The sequence below is a fragment of the Trachymyrmex cornetzi genome, unplaced genomic scaffold (genome assembly GCF_001594075.2).
Source record: "Trachymyrmex cornetzi isolate Tcor2-1 unplaced genomic scaffold, Tcor1.1 scaffold25, whole genome shotgun sequence".
NCBI classification, from domain to species: Eukaryota; Metazoa; Arthropoda; class Insecta; order Hymenoptera; family Formicidae; genus Trachymyrmex; species Trachymyrmex cornetzi.
The window spans coordinates 150,925-170,129 of NW_017297166.1; the positions used below are offsets into that span (position 1 = coordinate 150,925).

The 19,205-nt window shown below is 32.4% G+C and overlaps 1 protein-coding gene and 1 long non-coding RNA gene across 2 annotated transcripts in view; both read left to right on the top strand.

The window, feature by feature from the left end:
* The window catches only part of Syn (synapsin), a 45,817-nt gene extending 41,590 nt beyond the window's left edge, over positions 1-4,227 (top strand). Inside the window, exons 6-9 of the mRNA XM_018508169.1 lie at positions 1,090-1,295; positions 1,811-2,075; positions 2,141-2,387; positions 3,547-4,227. Coding sequence (XP_018363671.1) covers positions 1,090-1,295; positions 1,811-2,075; positions 2,141-2,387; positions 3,547-3,725 — 897 coding nt within the window. The 3' untranslated portion in view covers positions 3,726-4,227. The remainder of the gene's footprint in view (positions 1-1,089; positions 1,296-1,810; positions 2,076-2,140; positions 2,388-3,546) is intronic.
* A 10,119-nt stretch (positions 4,228-14,346) lies between these two features.
* LOC108761562 (uncharacterized) lies at positions 14,347-18,625 on the top strand. The gene is made up of 2 exons (XR_001940127.1): positions 14,347-16,345; positions 16,946-18,625. It is a non-coding gene; the product is annotated as an uncharacterized LOC108761562 (long non-coding RNA).
* Positions 18,626-19,205: the final 580 nt, after the last annotated feature.

The window sequence follows — 19,205 nt, forward strand, 5'->3', positions numbered from 1 at the left end:
ATTATTTATTACAACATTATTAATTATTTATGTAATGTACGTTTAATATTATTATAATTTTTTTTTCTTTCATGTTTATTCAAGTTCATTAAAATTTAACTATCTTTATACTTGACGTCGGTTCTATTTTATGTATGATAGTAATTCAACTGGCAATGAAGGAAATGATAATTAATTAGATATGTAAAGTAATGGGAAATACTTAAGACAGATTAATACGAAAACGAAGAATTTAATAAACATCATACGAATTCAATTCAACAAGCAACCGATGTACTTAAGTCCTCGCGTTTATGTCCTTCTTCTATCACATCAAGAAATTCCATGGTTATCTGTGCTAACGGGATATTCTGAGAAACATGTCTCTCTCGCTTTGTATCTTCTTTATATAATACGATTAATGTGAAATAAAGTAAAATTCACGATTACTGTATTACAATGAAAAAATAATTAAATTAAAATTTCATCCTTGCGTAAGTATGTTAAACTTACGTCAAATAATATCATAAAACGTAATGATAATGTAATTTTAAATATTTTATGGCAAATAACGTTTTATGGTCAATATGAAAGTAAATTACTCCGCCATCATTCTAAATGGAAGAATATTGCATTATCGGCAAGTGCTGCAAAAATATTGCATTTAAACTGCAGAATTTTGTTCATAAAATTTTATCTCACAATATTTGTTGTGCAAATTGTATCATCACTTGGATCTATTTCTCAGTTAATATTATTTCATTTATGTTTATCAAATAACATTAAATAAAATCTTTTTAAACATTAAAAATTATATTGCAATGCACTAAAACAATATGTACAAAATATAAACGTATTTAAAATTATGTTTTCCAAGACTGTAGAAATTTATATCCGTTTATATGCAAAATGTATAATATAGACAATGTTTTCAGACAACAATTGAGATTGTGTTTTAATACATATAGCGAATTGCAGAAACATACATTATGTTGGTCAGAAATTACTAATCGGACTGTGGCAATTACGAAGGAGATGGTCATTGACAGGATACTGATGCACTAATTATTCCCTAACAACTCATGGAGCAATTATCTATTCTGATTGCAGGTGAGCGCATCTCGATATCCCGTCGTAGTGAAATTAGGCCACGCCCACGGCGGAACCGGCAAGGCCCGTGCGGAAACAAATCAGGAATTTCTAGATCTCGCTTCGTTGGCAGCTATGGCGAACGCTTATTGCACAGCGGAACCCTACATCGACACCAAGTACGACGTGCACGTACAGAAAATTGGGAACAATTACAAAGCTTTCATGTAAGTCGCCAAAGTACTGTAAAATACAAAACATTTTTTATTTAAAAAATTAAACATTCGGAAGAATTTAAATAATCATAAAAAAATATTTTAAAACTCTTGAAATAGTTTATAAAGAAATTGAGCATATTTTATCGAAATTTTTTGGAATTAAATTTTTTTCTGTCAAGTTTAATTAATTATAATAATCAAAAAGAATTTAGTTAATTGTTTTAATGATTATTCTTTATAATGTATATATTTTTTATAGGCGGAAAAATTTATACGTTATAAAAACATAACATTTTGAATTTCAAAAATTAAGCATTTAAAAGAATGTTAATAAGAATAAAAAATATTTCAAACGCATTAAAAAGTTTTTTTAAATAGTACACACATACACATTTCTTCCGAATTTTTAAAATTAAATTTTTTAATCAATTTTAACTAATAATAATATAATTTAACTGCATTGTTTAATACATTCAGTAATTACAGCAATAATTGCTCTTTATAATATACATGTCTTTTTATAGGCGGAAAAGCATAAGTGGCAACTGGAAATCGAACACCGGATCGGCTATGCTAGAACAGCTTTCCGTGAGTGAACGACATCGCACATGGGTCGATCACGTGGCACAATTATTCGGAGGATTAGATATCTGCGCGATTGAACTGCTGGTGGGCAAAGACGGTCGGGAGCATATTATCGAGGTCAACGACAGCGCGTTATCCTTAATGGGTGACTCTCAGGAAGAGGATCGACGTCACATCGCTGAATTGGTCACCGCAAAGATGCAGGTGCGTGGAAATCATGAACAATTAAGTAATCGGGATCGATCAAATTAAAAATATACGATCTACAGGTTTACTGTCGACCTCCGAGCGTGTTGACGAAAACGGCCTCGCGGGGTTCGATGTCGGGTTCTAGCCAGGTGGGTAGTCCGGTAGAAGATCGAACTGCACCTCCGACCGCACCCTTGGGATCCCATGGAAGTATGGGCTCTATGGCTAGTATAGGAAGCTTAGGTTCCGTGGGTTCCACTGCACCGATGACTGGCGACGTCACTGCTTCGGACAGTCATCATCAGTTGCAGCGGCGCGATTCTCAAGGTATACTTATATTTTTTGCTAGAGCTTTAGATATTAACAAGAATAGCGCATTCCTTTTATCTGAACGAATACAGAGAATTGAGTTGTCTTATTGATCGCCTTTCCTTTTCGACCGCAATTTTTTACTTGATTTTACTTAATTAAATGCGCTATCATTCAATGAGAGCGCTCAATAATTCTTTAATATGATTGGTTTCTAGTCCGGTATTTATAGTTTGTTCTTATTTTAAGATTGCTTAAGTGGTATCTTAAAACGCTAACGCCTTTGTCATTGATTTATATATTAAGACTGTACTTAAGATAGTTTTAAATATAAGAACTTATGAATATCGCGCGGACTTAGATAAAAAAAAACTAGAATGAAGAATCTATACATTAGATCAAAAATGGGGATTGTTTGCGCTACTTTCATGAATATCTATAGAACTTTACTTTTTACAGCTTCTCGGAAATAAAATGAATGTATAATGCTCGGATGCAGAATAAAATTCTAAATTTAAAAAAATTAAAACTGTCAAAAATATTTCAATTCTAAAAAATATTAATAGGTAATGAATTTAGAACCAGTTATAAGTTAATTATATTATAATTATAATCGTAACAAAATTTAATTAATTCAAAATTTTAATTTAATTGATTTAAAATATAGAAGTTTCAAAAAATTGCACACTCGCGTTTATTCTATTTTGAAAGAAGTCAAATAAAAGCAAAACTCTTAAAAATGAATATTATTATAGACTATTATGTGTGAAGATTTGGACAGCTCGAATACTACTTACTTTAAAGTCACAAAAAATGAAAATTTATTTTGCTATTTTTAACCGGAAATACAATTGTGTAATACAATATCCTATATCAATTAGAGAATATTTATTTTGTTTTTATATCTCTATGTTTCTTATCTCTAAATATCAATTCTTTATTCTTTAAGAATGCCATTTTACTTTTCAAAGCACATTGACTGCGTTCAGCAGAAAAAACAACAGCTTTGCAACTGTTGTAAGATTCTTTAATATGATTGATTTTTGCCCTTAGTTTCTCACTAGATTAAAATGTATAAACCAATCATACCAGAAAACCTTACAACAACAGCAAAGTTGCTTTTCTGCTTAACGTAGTCATTGTTTGATACAACATACTCTGCTTTCGATTCTCGTAGCTTCTCAATCAAGCACGGTAAGCAGCGCGCCTTCCGTCGGCCGACGTACTGAAGAACCAACACCATCTAGAGTGCCGTTCCATCGACAAGGTAGTCAGTCGCAGGCTCCGGGTGAAGACACCGAAGACACAATGAAGAATCTGCGAAAGACTTTTGCCGGTATATTTGGCGACATGTAGACCACAAGATATGGCCGACGTAGCGAGAGTGTAGACGTCGGGCACTCTCGCGATGAGGTAGCTAACGATAATAGGTCGGCAACGATAACACGAACTCATGAAATTCTCCGGCGATCCCTAAGCATGTTCCACGAATGAAGCGGCATCACCCTCGACGCGCCGATCATGCGAAACGTTGACGCGGAGCATGTAAATATCTATATATTTGCAGATTGTCGTAGGAAATTCGCGAAACTGCATGCCACGCGAAGTGCACCAATCATTTAAATTTAATCGAAAGTTATCAGAAAATAAAAGCATTTCGCGTATTAATTAAAGCGCTAAAAGTACAAATAGATCGAATCACATGGTTTAAGGTATCAAAAAAGCAATTTTCTGGTTATTTGCTTTAAATTTCCTTGAAACCTCAACTTAAATTTCATTTACTTGCACTTTTAGTGCTTTAATTAATAAACGCCAATCAAACCAAGCGAGGAACAAGCTGGTAATGATTATTACGTGTTTTAGGGAATAAAACTAAAAGATAAAGATTTTCCCTTTCAACAATTTAATAAGCTAACGCGCTGTAGTGAGATAGGTTCTGTATAGCGAAAAAATCATGATCATACGATCATGTCTAGATGACGATTAGAAAGTATAAAGTAGATTCTATATAATCCATATACACTGACGAATTTAAAGCTAGTCAAGTTCAATCGAAGAAAATGACACCTCATTTAATATCAGTTTAATGTCAGTCGAATTACTATCGCGATATCTAGCAAAACTGTTTACGTCAACAATAAGCGCGCTTACTCACTATAAAAGCAGAAATCGCTCCGTAGGCCCCTGGCATCTCCTCAACCGGTTTTACTTCGAGCACCCACTTTTAGGCTTAACGTTCGGATCGTCGTGTGTCATATTGTCATTAAGGGAAAAGGCATTGCGAGATATAAATTAAGGCAGATAATGGGCGTCTTTTGGGCGATCTCGCAGTGTTTGTAAAAATATTCGTACGCCTATGTCATTCGAGATAATCGAAGACGACAAAAAAAGAGGAGATTCGGGCATTATTCTGAACATTTTGGCTAACCGAGACTGCAAGCGGTCGTTTGGTTTCATCGAGGATTACAAGTTGAAAGAATGTATGTGTAGTTGTCTCTATTATTAAGCGCACAAGTAGTTTTTAAGATATCCTGGGATGGGCGAAGATTTTCGTTATATCGCGAAACGTCAAGTTTTTTTTTCAGATCAAATCCAGATCCGCGAAATCTCAATTTGAATATCAATGAATCAATTCGCGGTACGTTAATAAATTTTCCAACGAGAACACTTCGCGTGTAGATTTCCCGATGACGATGAAAATTTATCGCGCATCCCGAGATTAGCGACATTTTCTTTTCTTAAATTTTCGCACGTCGCGGATTGTGTCGTTAAAGCTGCACAGGGCGACCACGCCGTCGGTGGAAAATTCATGAAAATTTAGTCGCTGGGTTTTAGCATTAAGGAATCATATAGCTCTTGGCGCGAGGAACAAAAATGAATGGTCAAATCAATCGAAAATCCGGCATGCGAATCGTACAACGCGGGATGGAATACTCCCGATACATAGATCTGCAAATATATACATATGTGCTAACAAGCTGAATGTAGTACCGGCGAGATATGTTTAACGTAGCTAAAACTACGTGGAGCGCAGTACGAAGGAGAGACAGTTTTCATCGAATGATCGCAGATTTAACTTAATAAAATAAGACTAAAGAAGAGATCAGGAGACAAACGACCGTGGTTTCAGCTCTGAAGACAGGATGGATCAATATTACGCAATCATTGTTGCGAATTTAAATTCTGCTGATTAAAGCAGTTACCAAATGTGATAAAAAGCATTTGAGAAATATCAATTAATATATAATCAGTTGATAGAGATAAAAAGGAAGACTTAAATGACTGACGAGGAGAGCGATTTATTTGAAAGTATAATTTTATTTGAAGCGCTGACAATATAAATCGATCAAATAAAATGATATGTAAAATTAATTTAAAATTATTATGTCACAAAATAAAAAAGTAAATATGCGCGATTAATGTGAAATAACTGCGACCGCAGAATATATACGTGATCTATTCGCAATACAGAAAACTAAGATGTCTAAGATCTCTAAGCAAATCTCTGGGTTTTAATTAGTTGAAATTAGATGGATTTTTTTGTCTAGTCTTTTGGAGGCCAAGACCCAACTTTAGTAGCGCCGTCAATTCTTTTTACATAATATTTTCAGCGCTTCATTTAGAAATCTCTATCTCTATGTAACACAGAAATCTGTCATTATACGATTTCGTCGTATCTCTTTCGCGGTTTTCTGACTGCATAAGTAATAAATAACTGATAGTTTGATTTTCATGTGCCTTGACACTGAAGTGTCCTTCGTATCACGTTTTTCGCGATATCAGGAGACGATTGAAAAATGTAGTAAATAAAAATAATTTTCGGAAGACGTAAGTTACGACGACGCTGGTAAATTTCTGCGATGAACGAAATGAAGTAGGTATTTTGAGCAGACATTGCACTTTACCATGTGATACTTTTGATCGTTTATACTTTTTATAAAGCTCGATCTCATTACAATGTATATTCGCTGAGACACGCTGTTTCTTCACTGACGATCACCGCGGCGGAGAAATGTGCGCACCGTCCAAGCTTTCGTTCGTTATATGAACGCAGTATCAAGATAAAAGAATAAGTTATGTACAAAAGTAAGTTTTTGTATATATCATAATTTCTGTCGGAATAATCGCGACTCTAACGATTTTCAATTCTGCATAATATAAACTTTTCATTGAACACAAGTCGACACAAATATCGTTCTGTCTTTGTTACTTGTGGAATATCAAGAAAGATAAAATGACGTATGTACCGACTTGCGTCATTAAGGGACCGATTCTGTAACTTTTACCGATAGTCGTTGATGTCATTGCGCAGATATTATGTAGAGTAAAAAACTGCGCAATGACATTAACGACTGTCGTTAAGAGTTACAGAATCGGGCTCTAAATAAAAAGCGCCCAATGATAGATTGTCTTCCATGCAAAATGAATATTTTCAATAGTGGATCTTGTGCAAGTGAAACAGATGTCTTAGCCCCTAATGTTCTTCTTTCAAACAGTTTTTGACATAGTTATATTTCTGTAAACATAATTGCATCCTTGAAAATATCTAAATATAATTCGTACATTAGAAGTCTCTTTTTTATCATTTTTCTTGCACTAGAAAAATTATTTCGTGCTAGTGAGTCTCGTGACTAGGAAAAAAATTGCGCAATTAAGGGTCAAACAAGAACGCAAAGATTTGCATGAAAGGTTTAACGGTTTGACGCACACGAAACAGATCTCGAATTCCATTTTCAGAGCTGACGCCACGGTACGAAGAAGAGCAATCAAACAATCATAATCACGTCACTGCGCGGAGATCAATCGATCAGCGCTAGATGCGTAGACGCGGTTACAGGTTGAAGAATATCTCAGGGGTGCGAGTCTAGGCATTAGATAAAGTAGGAATTAGAAGCAGCAACGCGTGATTATGCAGGCTAGTCAAATCGCTGACGCCGATTGCAGTCGGCAGAATGGATAGAGTTAGGGTTCGCTTGTTCGGAGAAATCCTTGTAACTGTGATCTTCGGGATTGTCTGTAGGAAGGAAAATTTTGCGTCCGTATCTTGTTCGACTGATCGCTTTTCTTAGTAAATTTTTATATGTGTAACGAATAAGTTTCTTCCTTTTTTTGAATGGTTTTCCGACTTTTGAAAATCTTGTTTTGGAACATTTGCAAATTCTTGAAAAAAAGAAATTTTATAGACTATAGTCGGATACTATACCACTACTTGAACGTCGGCTATTTGAACATCAAGTCTTGTGTAAAGAAAACATGACAATTATGTGATAAACTTGACTAAAAGTGGAAATATATTATTCGATCAGTAGCGTTTGCTAATATTGATAGCTCAATTATTACGAAACATTTTAGTAACGAGAAAATGTTTTAGTAACTCAATTATATTAAATTTATTTAAAGTAAATTTCCTCGTTTGCAACATATCATTCGATAACTCGCTTAAATATAAACGAAGCTGTAAGTTCAGTCTGCAACTGTCGCAAAACGATCGTTTGAACAATTGCAATGTTAAGCTTGTTAAATAGCGATACAGCATCGAGCATTTTGTTACTTGGCCATAACTTATAGAAGCGTTATACAGTGACAGCGTTTAGTTACGGTGACCGTGTGGTGTCGTGAGCAGCAGTATATTCATTTTCGTTTCAAATGCACTGATTGCACCGTAGTTCGAGTAATAACGCACCAGCAATATCCATAAATTAGCACGGTAATCATATCGCATTTCCAATTCTCTAGAATATTTCTCGTGTTGCTGTGTACTACGTCACGAATAATGAATATATCGCATAAAAATACCATTTTACTTCATGCAAGCATAAAATCGGTCTCATCCATCTCGCGCCATAATACAATATATATGTGTGTATACATACAGCATGCGTACTTCATATTAAATCGCCTTAAAGGTAATTCACCATTATTTTATTTCTAATCTTTCAGAGATGACATTTAGCTATACGTATTTCTGATGTCATTTCTGCAGGATCGCAAGTCTTAAAATTCTCTAATATTACAATTATATCGGGACTTGGCAGATAATGCGAGATCCTTCGTACGACATGTGAGATTTATAAAAATACGTTTACGAATAATAATTCATAGTATAAGGCGATGTTAGGCTAATTATGTATTCCCTAAGCGAGGACGACTACAATACGATAATAAATGATTAGTGATCTCTATAATATTGATCATTGTGAATATAACAAGTTTATTGTAAACGATTGATGTGAATATAACGCATACAGTGAACAATTTGTGGACAGTTTAGCTCCACAAATCGTTCACAACTGCAAGTTTTTCCTTTTTAATCAAAGAGGAAATTGTTACTCAAAAACAGACAGTATAATAATTATAAGTCTTCTTATATTCTCGACGGTTATCCTTTGATTATCGCGAGAGAATAGTGCAATAGTACGGGAAGGAAAATAGTTATAATAAAAAATAGTAGTAGATATTTTTAGTGCTAAAGAAAAATTGACGAATAGTAATTCATATTGGTAAGACGATGTTAGGTTAATTAAATAACGCTAAGCGAGGACGACTACGATACGATAATAAATGATTAGTAATCTCTATAATATCGATCATTGTGAATATAACAAGTTTATTGTAAACTATTGATGTGAATGTAACGCAGACAGTGAACAATTTGTGGACAGTTTAGCTCCGCAAATCGTTTACAACTGCAATTTTTTCCTTTTTAATCAAAGAGGAAATTGTTATTCAAGCATACACAAATAATAATAAGTCTCCTTATATTCTCGACGATTATCCTTCGATTGTCACGAGAGAATAGTGCAATAGCACGGGGAGGAAAATAGTTATAATAGAAAATAGTAGTAGATATTTTTAGTGCTAAAGAAAAATTGACGAATAGTAATTCATACTGTCCCTTGGGAAAATTTACTGTAAAAAAGGTTAAACTTTTTGAAAGTAACCTTTCAAATGTAAGAGTTAATTTAAAAAGTTTTAAAATAATCTAAAGTAATTTAAGAAATTTTAAAGTATTTCAAAACTAATTTTTAAAAAATCTTAGACAAATTGAAGGTTTTAAAAACTGACTTTAAAATTGTCTTCAGGTACTCTAAAGAATGGAAAAATATCTCGTAAAGTAATCTCAGTAAATCTTAGGTAATCCTAAGGTAACGTTAAAAAAAAAGTTTAAAGTATTTCTATAATTTTTTATCTTAAATATAAAATTCCAGTAAAATTAAATTTTCAGAATATCTCTCCATCTTATAATTAGCTTAATTAAGATTTACTTTTTTAAAGTTATCTCAATATGAAATATTCTAATAAAATATTTTAATACAATATTAACGTATAGAACGTTCTCTAGATGTCTTTAAGGTATCCATTAATTGAAGATCTGTGCTATATGTATTAACATATTGATAAGTTTTATTCGTTATCTATCAATAATCTTAGAACAACTAAAGGTTTTATTCTTTTCATTGTATCTAGAATTTTTAAAATAAGGCTAACATAAAATTTACCCGCGAACATAGTACTTGACACCGCCACTAGAGGGACACGGCGGTGCTACATTTTCTCGTAAGATTCAATACAGAATAGAATAAAAGGCACAGCGTTATGAGATTTTTCATTCGCGTTATAACTAAATAATTTTTTAATGGCAAGCTTTCTTATAAATAAAAGAGGCTTGCCTTGATACAAATTCATAATTTTTACAATTATTTTAAAGAAAAACTTCAAAACTGTTAACATAATTTTTTCTAATCTATAAATTTCTTTAGTTCCGTTCAGTTCCTTTCACTTTTTTTTAAGTAAGTTTTAAAGTTACTTTAAAAAAAAAGTTTAAAGTGTCAAAATTTACTTTTCATATTTTCTCTACAGTAAGTACTCTCTCTTTTTAAAGTTTTCTAAAGTAAATTTTCCCAAGTAAGACGATGTTAGACAAATTATATAACACTAAGCGAGGACGACTACTATGATACGATAATAAATGATTAGTGATCTCTATAATGTCGATCATTGTAAATATAACAAGTTTATTGTAAACGATTGATGTGAATATAACGCAGACAGTGAACAATTTGCGGAAAGTTTAGCTCCGCAAATCGTTCAGAACTGTAAGTTTTTCCTCTTCAATCAAAGAGGAGAAAAATTGTTAAGCGGGCAGATTAAATAATAATAAATCTCCTTATATTCTCTACGGTTATCCTTCGATTATCGCGAGAGAATGGTGCAATAGCACGGGGAGGAAAATAGTTATAATAGAAAATAGTAGTAATTTTTAGCGCGTTAAAGAAAAATTAAAATAGATTCAGTAGAAATATTTATTTAAAAGATGTATTTATAAAAATGTATACTATTTGAAATAAGTATTTTATATAATATAAATCATATAAAAAAACAAATAGTATTTAACGTTTACATTTACATTTACTCCAAATATATAATTTTTATATTGTGTTTCCATATGTTATGGATACATAAGTTTTTCTGTTTTTTAATGTTTATTTACTATTTTTTGCTTTGTACTTTTAAGAAATAGTAAATAAGTAATAGAAAAAAGAAAAACTTGTTTATCCATGACATATCGAAATATAAAATAAATATCTTATTTTAAGTCAATTTAGATATAAATGTTAAGTACTACTTACTTTTTTATATGTACTACACAAAATACTTATTTCAAATGGTATTTTTCATACATACATTTCTTTAAATGAGATTTATAAAAATACATTTACAAATAATAATTCATACTGTAAGGCGATGTTAGGCTAATTATTCCCTAAGCGAGGACGACACTACGATAGGATAATAAATGATTAGTGATCTCTATAATATCGATCATTGTGAATATAACAAGTTTATTGTAAACGATTGATGTAAATATAACGCAGACAGTGAACAATTTGTGGACAGCTTAGCTCCGCAAATCGTTCAGAACTGTCAGTTTTTCCTCTTCAATCAAAGAGGAGAAAAATTGTTAAAAAATTGTTAGCGGACAGATTAAATAATAATAAGTCTCCTTATATTCTCAACGGTTATCCTTCGATTATCGCGAGAGAATAATGCAATAGCACGGGGAGCAAAATAGTTATAATAGAAAATAGTAGTAGATATTTTTAGTGCTAAAGAAAAATTGAAATAGATTCAGTAGAAATATTTATTTAAAGGATGTATTTATAAAAATATATACTATTTAATAAGTATTTTATATAGTATAAATAATATAAAAAAGCAAATAGTATTTAACGTTTATATTTACATTTACTCCAAATATATAATTTTTATATTGTGTTTCCATATATCATGGATACATAAGTTTTTCTGTTTTCTATTGTTTATTTACAATTTTTGCTTCGTATTTTTAAGGTATAAAAAATAGTAAATAAATAATAGGAAAAAGAAAAACTTGTTTATCCATGACACATCGAAATGTAAAATAAATATCTTATTTTAAGTCAATGCAAATATAAATGTAAAGTACTACTTACTTTTTTATATGTACTATACAAAATACTTATTTCAAATAGTATTTTTCACAGATACATTTCTTTAAAGATATATTTCTAAATCTATCCTAATTTTCTCTAGCACTGGTAATAAGTTACAAATTCGCGCATGTTAACTTTGAGCATTCGTCAATGTACATCGAGGAGAAATCTTTTACGTACATCATTTTAGCGGTATCGATTATTGAGCTTTTTATTCCTTTTCTTCTGTTTGTTTGAGGCTAGCAGTAGTAGCATGGAGTCATTAAAATCCTAACATTTTCCCGTTTACCTTTTCTCTACCAACGAAGATGGTAGAACAGTCAGACGTATTGAATCTATACAGATTATTAACAATTGCGATACGTATGATGTCTGTAATAAAAATGTGCACTAATTCTTAAGATCGTTCTTATAACATTAGGTAGAAAGCTATTTGTAGCAACTTAACTAACTTTACTTTTAATGACATTTGTGATAACAGTTCTTATGATATCACATTCTATGCAACTACTGCGCAATTAACAATAACCAATCGGATTGTTACATTTTGAATACGCGAAACAGAAGATAGAGAGGTTGTCTTTTTGCATTTTGTTTATTTTATGGAATGTATTCGATAAACGTTAATTGTAGCCACACAGAATACAAAATTTTCAGCTTTATAAGTGATTCGCAACGAAAACGACAGGAGCGCATTTCAGCCGTTATATAACTTTGCTTTGCATTTGAATGGTAGGCCAGAATACGCATCATCGATTTATCCCCGATTACATGACGGCTCGTTATTGATGATTTAAAATAAGTATTTCTAAGTATTACTTCCTTCGTCCAAGAGGGAAGTTTGACATTAAAACACACCTACATATAATAGTAATCTTCCCATCTTCTCGATAATTATCCTTCGATTATCGCGACAGGATAGTGCAATAAGCACGGTGGGGAAAGTAGAAAATAGAAATTAGAAAATAGTAATTAGAAAATAGTATATCTTTATTTTGCATTTGAATGGTAGGCCAATAGAATACGCATCATCGATTTATCCTCGATACATGACGGCTCGCTATTGATGTTACTTAATAAGTATTCCTTCCTTCTTTCCCAAGAGGGAAGGCTGTTCGTAAAGTCGACTCAACAGTAGTCTCCCCATCTTCTCGATGATTATCCTTCGACAGGATAGTGCAATAAGCACGGTGGGGAAAGTAGAAAAATAGAAAGTAGAAATTAGAAAATAGAAATTAGGAAATAGTATATCTTTGTTTTGCATTTAAGTGGTAAGCCAATAGAATACGCATTATCGATTTATCCCCGATTACATGACGACTCGCTATTAATGTTACTCAATAAGTATTCCTTTCTTCTTTTCCAAGAGGGAAGGCTATTCGCAAAGTCTCTCAAAGTAATCTCCCCATCTTCTCGATGATTATCCTTCGACAGAATAGTGCAATAAACACGGTGGGAAAAGTAGAAAATTAGAAAGCAGAAACCAGAAAATAGTTATTAGAAATTAAAATAGAAAATAGTAATTGATATTTTCAATGCTAGGGAAAAATTGAAATTCTAATGAATTCAATAAAAATATTTATTTATAAAGAATATGTTTATAAGAATACTATTTGAAATAAGTATTTGGTATAGTATACATATAAAAAGAACAAATAGTATTTAACATTTATATTTACATTTACTTAAAATAAGATATTTATTCTACATTTTGATATATTATATTATAGATAAATATAAGTCTTCTATTTTTTGTTGTTTATTACTGTTTTGTATGTATTCAAGAAATAGAAAATAGTAAATGAGCAATAAAAAAAAAGAAAACTTGTGTATCCTAGGTATATCAAAGTGTAAAATAAGTATCTTATTTCAAGTACATGTAAATATAAATATTAAACAGTATTTACTTTTACACATGCTACAAAATATTTCATTCAAATAATATTTTTTATAGACATATCGTTCAGATAAATATTTCTGTTAAAACTATTTCAATTTTTGCTAATAAGTTAGGGTTTTGTGCATGTTTTACGTCTTTAGATTAACACTCATGTATATATGCATATATCAGGTTTGACAGAGCAACTGTATCAGGCTCTTCTCTCGAAAAATATGCATTTTCTTGAAAAATGTTTCAGGCAAAAGTTATAAGTGGTTTACTTTAAATGGAGTGCAACATATGTATGTAGTACAACATAGTATGAATAGCGTTGTCAAGGTCAAGTAAAGATCACTTTGAAATTTTTAAATGGTAACCCCCATTTTTATAGCGTATTCTTGCAGCTAAAGTCAAGATGTTTTCAAAATACTATAATGAGGTCTTTTTTCAATCAGTACTTTTCGAGTCATAAAGCTTCAAAGTTCCTTTTATTTTCATCTTTATATAAAAACAAAAATTAGAGAAACAACCTCTAATGGCCTTGATCTTCACAAATATTATCAAAGTGACCTCGAGCAACATTCAAGAGATTTTAAATCGGTCAGATATCTTAGGTACTGTAACTTTCAAGTCATATAACTCGAAAAGAACTAATAAAAAATATTTTATTACAGTGTTTTAAAAAACTCTTGAGGTAAGTTACGAGAATATGTAATGAAACATGGGGTGTCCCATTTAAAACATTTAAATTGACTTTAATCTGACCGTCTTAACGGCGCCAAGGTCAAGTCAATGGTACCTTCTTATGTTCCTCTCCGAACCATAAAGCTTTCATATATATTTATGTCCTTCACTTGTGTTTTTCGAGCATTCGTCACTGTATATCGAGGAGAAATCTTTTACATATCAACTTGGCGATCGCTAATGCTTCTTTTCTTCCGCTTTATATTTTAGATCAACAGTAGTTGCGTGGGATCGTTACAATCTTACTAATTTCCCCTTCAACTTTTCCCTTCCAATAAAGATGATAGAATAATTAGATATATTGAATCTATACGTGTTTATTACAAATCGCGATATGCATGATTTTAAAATTAACAAAAATATTTCTGCTAATTGTCCGTTAATTGCTAAGATCGTTCTTATAACGTTAGAACGTTACTTGCAGCAACTAATTTTACTTTAACTACTATTTGTGAAAGCAATTCTAATAATAATGTCACACATAAGGTTCTATGCAACTACTGTGCAATTAACAATAAGCAATCGGATTGTTACATTAACGAATACATTTCAAATACACGAAAATCTCGATATGTAAGATAGAGAGATTATATTACGTTTTCATAGCTATTTTACAATTTGTTCATAACTATTTTACGAAATGTGATCGATAAATGTTAATTGTGGCCGCATAAAACACCAAAATTGTTAACTTTATAAGTGATTCACAACGAAAATGGCAAGAAGCACATTTCAGTGGTGTATATCTTTGTTTCGCATCTAAGCTGTGGTAGGATACAGTACCTACGCATTATCGAGATTTATCCCCGATTACACGACGGCTCGCATTTTAACATTTAATGCGTACTTGTGTATATTTAATATTTATGAGTAATCTGCATTATATTGATCATTATGAATATAACAATATATCATTGTAACCGCGAATATTGAATGTGAATATACGTAGAATGCAAACAATTTGCGAACAGTTTAACATCGCGAATTGCTCGCAACTGCAAGGCAGTATTCCCTCATTCGTCTAAGAGGGAACTGTTATTATGGAATTCATTAATTCCGAAAGTAGACTATAAAGTATTATAAAAGTCTCCTCATACACTTGCCGATTATATCATTTGATTATGACGAGATTAAAGTAATGAATTTAATGTTAAATGAGTAATCTGCATAACATCAATCATTACGAATATAACGAGTATATCATTGTAACCGCGAATGTTGAATGTGAATATACGCAAACTGCAAACAATTTGCAAACGGTTTAACATCGCAAATTGCTCGCAACTGCAAGGCAGTATTCCCTTACTAGTCTAAGAAGGAACTGCGGCAATTGCGCAAGATCGAAGTAATACCACAAATAGTAAAGTATTATAAAAGTCTCCACATATACTGATTATATGCTTTGATTATGGTGAGATTTAGAATAATGAATTTAACGTTAAATGAGTAATCTGCATAATATCGACCATTATGAATATAACAAAGTTTGTCGTAACCGCGAATGTTGAATGTGAATATACGCAGACTGCAAACAATTTGCGAACAGTTTAACATCGCAAATTGCTCGCAACTGTAAGGCAGTATTCCCTTATTCGTCTAAGAGGGAACTGCGTTATTTGCACAAGCACGGAAAGTAATTACACAAATAGTAAAGTATTATAAAAGTCTCCTCATAAACTGATTATATCCTTCGATTATGATGAGATTAGAGTAATGAATTTAATGTTAAATGAGTAATCTGCATGATATCGATCATTATGGACACAACAAGTTTGTCGTAATCGCGAATGTTAAATGTGAATATACGCAGACTGCAAACAATTTGCGAACAGTTTAACATCGCAAATTGCTCGCAACTGTAAGGCAGTATTCCCTTATTCGTCTAAGAGGGAACTGCATCAATAGAGACAAATATCTTGCGTTTGCAAGAAAATTTAGTAATAACACAGATAGTAGAGTATTATAAAAGTCTCCTCATATACACTTACCGATTATATCCTTCGATTATGATAAGATTAGAGTAATGAGTTTAATGTTAAATGAGTAATCTGCATGATATCGATCATTATGAATATAATAAGTTTGTTGTAACCGCGAATGTTGAACATGAACATACGCAGATTGCAAACAATTTGCGAACAGTTTAACATCGCAAATTGTTCGCAACTGTAAGGCAGTATTCCCTTATTCATCTAAGAGGGAACTGCGTCAATAGGGACAAATATCTTGCGATTGCAAGAAAATTCAGTAATAACGTAGATAGTAAAGTATTATAAAAGTCTCCTCATATACTTACCGATTATATCCTTCGATTATGGTGAGATTAGAGTAATGAATTTAATGTTAAATGAATAATCTGCATGATATCGATCATTATGAATATAATAAGTTTGTTGTAACCGCGAATGTGAATATATACATAGACTGCAAACAATTTGCGAACAGTTTAACATCGCAAATTGCTCGCAACTGCAAGGTAGTATTCCCTTCGTCTAAGAGGGAACTGCGTTAATTATATTGCATTATGGTAAGATTAGAATAATGAATTTAATGTTAAAGTCGGATGGTAACCCGAAAGGAAAACGAACAACAATAATAATCGAGTAGGCGTGCGGGCGCGACAAATATACACGTCGCAGCCCAGTATTGTGCGTTACATCCTTGATTTCAATGCGTGCTAGCCCAATATGTATGGCATTCAATCATACACATACTCATTGTCACTACATGCACAGAAAATTAAATCGCTATACTTATAAGTAATATTACTGTACACGGTACGACATCAATGTTATTTAATGCACTATTATTAAAGTATGGAACTGTATCGTGCCAGCAAAGTAAAATATTGAGAATACTTCTCTTACTTGAGAAGGAAGTCACCGCTCTAGGAAGTCACCGATTTCAGGTAGACACAGGTCTAATATTAACTAACTTATGTAGATTCGTTAGGGATCTTAAAAATTAACGTAATCGGTCAAAGTATTGCAAGATATACAATACACGTATAATCCAAAAACAGATACATAGATTAGTAGACGAAAGGGCGGCCGTGCTCGTCGCGCTTTCTCGAGCGGAATGATTCTTACCGGGCGCGAGCACGTTGATCATGCACCCAAAGAGAGAAAGGGAGAATCGAAACGTGACGCTTCGATGACCACGAACGGACCACCCACGCGGGAGAAAGGGTTGAATCGAGGTTCACGATCGACTCGTTGGCCGCCACGTGCTCGAAAACCGCCATGACTTTCGAATTGGCTGACATTCACGCGATGGTCGACGTTTCGATGAACCTTGAATCGAAGCTGAATACCGACGGTGATGACTTTTGACATTACCCCGTGCGAAGTGCGTGCGATTCAATCGTTGCGAGAAAAAAAAAGCAGAAACGATAGAGTTGTAATGGATGATGAGTATACAAGCGGATGATTCGTTGCGGTTCGTGCGGTGATTTCGAGCGTAATGGAAAAAAAATGCAAGGTGTAACAGTTCGAGGATGGTCTGAAATAGTCTGAATAAATGGCGGCCTTTTTGATATCTGTTCCAATTATAGAACTTTAATATGCTTGTATTGATTAAACATCGTGTTTCAGAATAGATTCAATAATGTCGCTATTTTATTTTATATTTTATAGTTTACTGCAACTTATGTGCTTTTTCCATCAAACGAATTAGACTTAATTACACCTCCCAAGAAGTCGATTAAGTAATTTTTAAAAAATGAATATCTTTGTATAATTTATTTGAAATTTAGATTACTGAATTTTCTTAATTTGGAATGTAGTAAGATTTCGAATTACGGGAAAATGATCGGACACCATTTCCGCGTAATTTGAGATGAAAGATAGAAAAGTTGACGATTAGAAGGACAATCCCTGAATTCAAGATCGATGTAAGAAAAACGAAAGATCGAGGAATCGCAAACGACACGGTGCGTTTCTTTTTAATGATAAACTTGTAACGGTACTTAAAGTTATAAGCATATTTTTAGTAGTTCACTGAGAGGACAACGAATCAACAGAACGAGTACGTGTCCTGAACGGTGGAATGTAAACGGCAAGAAAAGATCGAACAACGATGATAACATATACGCAATGTCCGTGTAATACGTTGCGCGCGCGTAGATTAGCGCGCGCTAGAATTATCACTTATCGTACGATGCAAATGTAAGTAAGTAACAGAGTAGCTTTTCCCCCTAAGCGTAAATGGGAAAGAAATTAGATCACACACATAAAATGCGAGTTCTATCTGTCATCGTTAATTACTAAGGATTATCAGGCAAAGCTCTAAGGCTATGAAACGAGTCAAATGTAAGATTACAAATTTATAGCCTCTAGCGAATACGCGAAGAAGTGTAGTACAATATTAACGAGAACGTGTATAAAAATACATAAAGAGTATATAAATAATATATATAAAATATATAAAAAAATATAAAGAAAAATATATATAAATGCAAACGAATATATAAATACAAATATGTAATTATTCCTATGATATCGTTTATCGTTAGTCAGGACGTAAAGATGCTCGTTGCGATCGTGCATTTGTCACTTGATTAAAGATTGAAAATGTCACTTAAATAACTCTCTTGAAATATTATACCTTGAAAATAACAAAATTCAAATTTAAGTACGAGAGATAAAAATTTAAATACTTTATTCGTTTGAAAATCAATTTCAGTCTCTTCTGTTAGTAAGAGCGAAAAGAGCGCGATGAACAGCGAGCATAAACGCCCAG